Raw genomic sequence first — 8,240 nt, forward strand, 5'->3', positions numbered from 1 at the left:
ATTTGAGGAGTGATGTTTACTGCAGTCAATGTTACCATGCTATAGTTGGCCTCACAGTGTCGCATAAGTGTTTAGCTCGTGTCATGCTCCCATTGGTGGTGCTCTCGAGATGCCACTTGTGCTCCAGTCCAGCGTCTTGTACAGTAATTGCAGTGATGTAGCGAGGTTAGTACAGTGAGAGTGAGTGTTGGCAGAGATGTGCACACACACACACACACACACACACACGGGCAGGCACACATGCTCCCTCCGCTGGCATGATTATGTTTGTTCTCCTCATCATTGGAAGTCTTCCTCCAGCGCGCTACATTCCCACTGAGGTAATTCACACTTAGGCTCACCACAGACCCCCTGCTGCGGAAGGAGGAGGCCTGGATTAGCCCAGGGCCTTCCCATAGTTCAGCCTGCAAACCAGCACGCCCCCTCCGTCTCCATAGCGCTCTCTCTCTCTCTCTCTCTCTCTCTCTCTCTCTCTCTCTCTCTCTCTCTCTCTCCAGCGCTCATCTGCCTCTCCTCGTTTGTCTCTGTGTTATTTATCTACCTCTGTCCTCTTGCTTTCATCTACCTCTCTCTCTCTCTCTCTCTCTCAGCCTGTCCCTTTATCCTTTCTTCTGCTGTTTTATCCTCGTTCAGTTTGTCGTTATGGCTCTTGGCGCACTTGTCTAGAGAGAGGACACCCTGCTGTGTTCCTCTAACGCATTTCTTCCGTGTGTGTGTGTGTGTGTGTGTGTGTGTGAGAGAGTGTGTATGAGTATGAGAGCAGGGGCGAGATAAGGTCAGCTATTCAGAATAAAGAGAGTTAGTTGGTGGACAGGGATTGTGAAACAAGCTTGCGGAGACCCAGTTTTCAAGTTATTTTTGTGTCTCATTGTAGGAACTGGTTGAATCTGGCGAACTTGACAACACCTTACCCAAGGCTGTGTCATTGGAGCATCGGTAAAGACACACACGCACACGCACACGCACACACACACAAATACACACACCTTTCTTGGATTTGTTTGTAATTCTGTCCTGCACCAACAGGTTAAAGGCACTTATCAACAAACATTCTGTCATGCTGTTCATGAAGGGCAATAAAGAGGTAAGGGCCCCATGCTTATGATTCCTTTAGAAATGAGATAAGCATCACCATATGAACATACTTACTGAGTCATTGGAAAGATTGACTGTAATGTGTGCTCAAGAAAGAGCTGTGTGTGTGTGTGTGTGTGTGTGTGTGTGTGTGTGTGTGTGTGTGTGCGTGTGTGCGTGTGTGCGTGTGTGCGTGTGTGCGTGTGTGCGTGTGTGCGTGTGTGCGTGTGTGCGTGTGTGCGTGTGTGTGTCTGTGTGTGTGTGTGTCTGTGTGTGTGTGGAATGAGAAGTACTGTACCTGTGCTAGAGTAGAGATCCTGAGCCCTGTGTCTGTGGCTCCCTGGCTCTCTCCCCCTCTAATGGAGCATCCTCACCTCCCTCTCACAGGGCTATTGATTTCCCCTGCTCACACATGAAAGGACTTCTGTGGAGTAGTTTAAAGCTGGCCCCCCGAGATTATCTCCCTCTTCTCCACACACTCTCCCTCTCGTCTTCTTCTCGCCATCTTTCCTCTCTCCTCTCCTCTCCTCATCTTCCCTCTCTTACCCCCCTCCTGTTCCCCCCATTTTCCCCAGCCCTCTCTCACCACCCCCTCCCTCCTCCTCCTCCTCCTCCTCCTCCCCTCAGCCCATATTCCCTTGACTTTGTGTTGACTAGCTGACAGGTAATAAGTATGTCTCTTTGAAGTCAGTAACCCTCTTAAATGAGTTTGTCTGAGTGGCTGGCCGGCTAGGGCCACACAGATCTGGGCAACACAACCGTTTTGTGTGATCTTTGGGGGGGGGGGGGGTTTCCCTCCACTCTGAATGAATGCTCTCTTTTTGTCTTAACTGGTCGTTTATTTTTTTGTTGCGTCGGATTATGAAAGACTTCCCACGCTTCCAGGCACGCGTCTTTTGTTGGGGTCCCCCTGCCTCGTGCCTTTCATTTATTTGCACGAGACGACCGCCATCCCTCCTCCTGTTTTTGTTCTGTGACTCACTCAGGCAGAAGAAGCCAGGGTGTGATGACAGTTGTTTTTTCCATTCTGATTGTGTGTGTCTGTGTGTGTCTGTGTGTGTCTGTGTGTGTCTGTCTGTGTGTGTGTGTGTGTGTGTGTGTGTGTGTGTGTGTGTGTGTGTGTGTGTTCGTGTTCACAGGCGGCCAGATGCGGCTTCAGTCGGCAGACACTTGAGTTAATGAACAGCGCAGGGTAGGTCTGCTGTACACCTCCATGCTGAGGAACACATGAGATGGGCGGGAGGGGTGATTGTCTGACAGACGATGCACATGATTCTCTTTCATTTTGTCTCTGTGAACAGAGTGGACTACGACACTTTTGATATCCTGGGGGACGAGGAGGTAAGAAGCTGTTGATTTTTGGTGACATCAAAAGAAGTGCTATTAGAAGGTTCTTTAATTACAACTCCAGAAGCAAGTTCCCTATTGGTTTGTTGAATCAAAACATACATTTCATAATGTATTTCAGTGTGGTAGGTTAGGAAAGTTATCAGTGAACATAGAAACATGGTGTGGAAACTAACAGTACATTACATTTGGGCTACTCCTGCCCTTTACAGGTTAGACAAGGACTCAAAACATATTCAAACTGGCCAACATACCCCCAGCTATACGTGAAAGGTGAACTCATCGGTGGTCTGGACATTTTGAAGGTAAGAGGAAGCAGTGGAAATGTCAGTATTAGCAAGCCAAAGGCATTCGAGTGAGCCCAACAGCTTGTGCAGTACCCATAGTTGCCTGTAGAAGGAGCTGTGGTATTGTAATAGTTCCCCCAATACAGTGATATGCAATGGGATCCCAGTTTATTTTGGTGTGTGTGTGTTTGCTGCAGGAACTTCAAGAGAGCGGTGAGCTGACATCTGTGCTGAAGGGAGAGTGAAAGATGCCCAATGCACCTGTCCATGAGTTTGGGAACAAACCATCTTTCACAGTGGGATGGCACAAATGCCTGTTTCAGTTATGCCAATAGGTATCAATGATTTCCACTCACAGCTGTCAACTCTTACCCAGCCAATATTCTCATCAGGAGGTGAACAAGGTATAAGATCCTGTTTTTTGTGTGGGAACAGCGCCAAGTTGTTTTGAAGAGTAAGCTGCAAATATAATAAAGACGTCCATGTTACACATAACTTTGTGTGCATTGTCCTCATTTTGTCAAGTTGGAAGACCTTGCAGCATACATTAAGTCCTTTGTCTGTTTTTTTCTCTCTTTTTTTAACATGGTTTCATTAATTTAGTAGTCTTCTCACAAAGATTCTTCTATGTGCAATAGTTTCCATGTTTTGAAAAGGAGCAGTGCTTTGAGGGTTTTAGCATTTAATTAGGTGATTGGGCTGTTCATTAGTTTACATCATGGCTGTATTTGAAGACTTTATTAGTGTCTTTGAACTACTGCTGTAACAGTGCCCCTCTGACTTTTTTTTGTTTGTAGGAACTGGGAGTAAGTGTCTTTATAGAGCTAAGGTTAATCATATAGTTTTGAGCGTATGATCCACATTTGTATTGTTTAGTCACTGGTACACTGTAAGTATTGAAGTGTATTGATTTGAATACTTAGTAAGAGTTTTTAGTAGGCTTACATTGATTGATGCCTGAAGCCATTGACAGCAGCCATCTGGAAAAAGTGAAGCGTTGCGGAGGAGGTGCTGACGGAGGAGGAAGTGAGGAGCACAGCCTCCAAAGGTGCTTGCAGAGGTGCTAAAGGTAAACAAATACTAAATATTCATTCCGGCTTATTCAGCAGAGATCACTCGGCTGGGCACAGTGCCAGATGATTACCTCAGACAGAAAAAAACAGGAAGAGAGAGAGAGAGATGGCACACCTGCCGGCGTCCTGAGGGGACTTCTCTCTCCCCCACACATGCGGTGTGTGTGCCCTGTACTCAGATGTGCTCCAGGTGACCCCTCTGTGACCTTGTTCTCTCACATACTCATTGTGCACATAAGCCTGCAATCAGATGCCCCCTCTCGGGACACTCCTCTCACCACATCATACACAAGTTACCTATGAGCACGCCATGGAGATGTGTCACTTTACAGTTTTCTAGAACTCTCATTTGCTGACCACAACATGGGCAAAACAAGGATGGTACAGTGACTATCCACAGTATCCAGCTAAACAAGGTGCTTTCATTAACATGCCAATTTTGTGCATGGAAACAAATACTGGGAAAACTAAATTTGCACATAAAATGAGATTTTATTTGGCTTTGTGATGCTTGGGGGAAAGTTATTCTATTTATACTCTGAACAGATGCAACGTGCAAACACAGGACTGAAAGCCACGCTCACCCTTCACACTTGATTCCTGATTATACTGATTTGGCTGTATTATTAGTGGCTGAATCATCTCGCTCGCTGCATTAGTTTAATGGGGTTGTCACCGCTCAGCGCACTGATCAAGCCTGCCTATATGGCTCCTGTTCATTTCCCATGGAGTGATTAGTCACGCTGATAATCAAATATTCAGCGCTGTGTCATTGCCTGAGAGTGTTTCCGCTAATTAACAATAACAGCAGGGTCATATCCTTTCTCAGTTCAGACGCTGAAAAGCTGTTGCATGTTACGCGAATCGGCGTTAGTCAGCTCAGGGCAGAGCACTCCTCAACAACTCCTCCAAGACACTTGAGTAGAGGATGCACATGGTTCAGGCTATTTACATATAGGATCAAGATTTCCCCCATTATGAGATCTAATCGTTGATAATTTAATACTGGAAAAACACCCAGGTTTACTATGCAATGTTTATTTTAGCAAGTGAATTCATTGTCTCCGAGAGGTTCTTAACCCTGCAGATGCAACTTGTTATGCGTTGGTCTCCCTGGAGCCTGTGCTGTGGTGTCTATCTATTCAGACTCCCTCCAGCATCTTTACCATCACTCCGTGATTTGGCATGGAGATGATCGTTGCATTCTCCTCCTGCACCCTCTTGACTTCAGGGGGCTTGAGTTTATTAGCATGCATTGCAAATGATCACATTGTAACCTTGTCGGAATTTGAATACGTCTTTGCATTTGCCTCATAAATGTGAGGGACAAGAGGGCTGCTGTTGAGCACCACTAGCTTCAGTTCAGCTATGAGGGGAGAGGCGCAGCTTCCGTTAACCTTGCTCTGTCTTTGCTCTGAGCATTTCGCGCCTCTCATTAAATCGTTGGAAGATGAAGTATCATTTGGAATGTGCTACCCTCCTGCTCACAGACAAGGGCCCTGTCCATGATTGGGAGGAGATAAGAGAGGCACGCACGCCGCCTGGGGTTGTTGTAACATTCCTCTGCTGTAATTCTGCAATATTTGCCCTTGAGGAGATATGGGTTTCTCTGTATACATTCCCATCCAGTCAGGCTGTAGGCCTAATAGAAAGCATAAGTCAGTAGATCAATAAATGTACTGAGGGAAGGTATAAGGGCATCACGACCATAATCACTCCTTGTATACTTGTGGTGAATCATTTGCCACATTTGAGTCCTTTTCTATTGGAATTCAGATTTTATTGCTCTGTATTCTGCTGTCAAACCTCCAAAATCACCCTGGGAAATGATCACTGAGGACTTTCTTTGGGGAAAATCTTTAAAAAGCAGCTTGGTCTGTCTCTATACTGGTGTGTGGGTGTGTGTGTGTGTGTGTGTGTGATGAGCATTCCTCCTTGTGTGTCTCAAGTGTAGAAGTTCTGTTGAGAGCACGACTATAGAGATAAATTAAATGTTTTGTTGATGTCAAACCAGTTGAGGGGTTACTAATCAATGTCTTACATTATTCGCTCAGTTCCTCTTTTTGTGTGTTCAAAAGCAAACACCTCCATACATCAGAGGACCTGAGGAATATATGCACTGTTATGTAATGGGTGCATAAATGTCGTGACAGGATGTGCAGATCCACATTTTTATGTTGTGTTAAATCTGTTTACAGGTGTGAAGCCCCATGCTTCTCCAGTCAGTGAAAATAACATTTGGAATGGAAAATCCCCTGCCGCAAGACTACTCTCCCACTTGACATTTGTCATGGATTTTGTTTTCATCTTGTGCCTAGTGAATAGCAGTGCCTTTCATTTTGTGCAGCAATTCCATGCCAACTCATTTTATTTTCCAGGTGGATGGGCAGGTATTGATTTGGTTTTCTGGGAATTACTAAATGCTTTAGCTTTCACAGCAGGTAGGCATTCGAACCATTTAAAAAGATGGGGAAAAATGCTACAGCAAGAGGAGCGAAGCCAGGCCCTTCATAAACCACTGGGGTGGGTCTTGAAGCCGCTCTCAATTTGTTCTGTGGGACAGGTGATGGAAGCAGACAGCAGATGGCGCTGCAGGCTGACTTTCGGTGAGTATTGTGATATTTCATCCTGCCTGGTGAGGGCACTCTGCACTCAGATCAGTTTGTCCACTTACCAAGAGGCCAATGAAAGGGCAAATCACACATTCCAACCTCTATGGTGGGTTTCATAAATGGCCAGGAAAGCGTCATACCTCCATTATGTCAAATTATTAAAGAAGCATTAGAATGAGGAGTGAATGAAGCTACTTGTTGGTGACGTGCTCAGTCTTACAAGGTCTTCGACTTCTCTGTTTTTGTTGTGTGCTTTTTGGCTTCAAGAGGAAAGAGTTAAAAGACTAAAAGGAAATAAGAAAAGTCTCCAGAGCAAGGCATTTGTTAAATTGAAATGACTATTGAGAGAGAACGTGTCCTGTGGACAGATTAAAAATGCCCCCACACACACCTTCTTTAGGGCACATCATGTCCACTCAATAAAGACATTTGAATTTAAGGAGCCTTGGTCTGGGGACTTTTCCTTTTTCCTTTTTCTTTTGAAGAAGGAAGCTGTTGTTTAGTATTACGACATGCTGACCCAGTTGCCCCTTAAATGTGCTATAAGCTTATTTTTTTTAAATTTTTATCACATACAGCAAACATCACCTCAGCATCCTAGCTGCATCCCCCCTGAGTACACTGTATAATAACAACGGTTTGTCAACAGCCGAAGCTTCAAAAACAGCAACAAAAACATCCTGGTCCAGCCTGGACCTCGAAACATAACAAGTTGTTCCAGCCAATCAGCCGACGAGATGCGCGCTCGGCAGAGTTTCAATTGCGCGAGAGGGAGGGAAGTAAATGTGAAGATAAATATGGCCCCCACACTTTTTAAATCTTTTACACACAACATTGCTCTTGAATAGTCACCATTCACTGACTTGCTCGGGTGGAATAATGGACAGCAGTTCGCTCCTCTCCCTCTTTTCAGCTCTTCTTCTCATCTGAATGAAGGTCTTCAGGAGCAAATCGGACACACATTGTTCTCGTCCTCTCCAGCTCCATACAGACGTATGTTTTGCTGCAAATGCCTGTCCTCGATGTCAGTCTTCTAAAAGCAAAGTAATGTTCTTTCTTAACAGAGGCCATTAAATAATATACAGGCATGTCTGGGCTGCAAAAATAGGAAGACCAGAGCCAGTTATACTTGTGATGTAATATTTCATAGGAGGGCATAAACATCAAATATGCAAGTCTCAAAGGAGCTTCAAAGAAGAGCCCTTCCTTCAGCTGAAGCCCAAGCTCACGTTTTCTCTTTCTTCCCTCAGACAATTTATACACATTATTTGTTCCCCGTGACATCCTCCACATAAATTAGATGAGAGTTGATACCAAACAGTTGTTTTACTGTCTCAGTCCCCTCTTGCTTAAAACCAGACAATTTTACTCCCAGTGATTTTAATTTAGCTAACGGCACAAGCATGAAATTCCATACATTTAAAATGAGATGCGCTTTCAAAAAGACCATATGACTTGTCCTTTACCAACAGAGATCTACTTGAATGCATCCATCATGAAAAATAAAATGTCTTATTACTTTGACAGTTACTGCAAGTTCTAATAACACTAATATCAGGATGCCAGTAACTCAATGTGACACATTTTCCATTAGGTTTCAAACAGTGTAAACCAGGCTCGGTTAAGCACTGTCATACGGGACTTTAAATGGAATTCTAGTAGGAGATGCCAAGTACAACACGGGCCAGCCTAAAGCCATTGCAGTCATGAAGCATTTTCCTTCAAAGGACTCAGTCTAAATACAAGATAAATTACATCGTTATCTTAATAGGGATAATAGTGGCACTATTGTGGATCACAAATGGCACCGGTTTTGATGGTTCATTAAAACAGAGATGTGACCATCA

The 8,240-nt window shown here is 44.6% G+C and overlaps 1 protein-coding gene across 1 annotated transcript in view; it reads left to right on the top strand.

Moving 5' to 3' along the window:
• Positions 1–3,203, top strand: part of glrx3 (glutaredoxin 3) — a 13,717-nt gene extending 10,514 nt beyond the window's left edge. The window contains exons 6-11 of the mRNA XM_062526628.1: positions 875–936; positions 1,027–1,084; positions 2,214–2,266; positions 2,376–2,415; positions 2,634–2,726; positions 2,906–3,203. Coding sequence (XP_062382612.1) covers positions 875–936; positions 1,027–1,084; positions 2,214–2,266; positions 2,376–2,415; positions 2,634–2,726; positions 2,906–2,953 — 354 coding nt within the window. The 3' untranslated portion in view covers positions 2,954–3,203. The remainder of the gene's footprint in view (positions 1–874; positions 937–1,026; positions 1,085–2,213; positions 2,267–2,375; positions 2,416–2,633; positions 2,727–2,905) is intronic.
• The last annotated feature ends 5,037 nt before the right edge of the window (positions 3,204–8,240 follow it).

Source organism: Sardina pilchardus, chromosome 22 (genome assembly GCF_963854185.1).
Source record: "Sardina pilchardus chromosome 22, fSarPil1.1, whole genome shotgun sequence".
Taxonomy (NCBI): Eukaryota; Metazoa; Chordata; class Actinopteri; order Clupeiformes; family Clupeidae; genus Sardina; species Sardina pilchardus.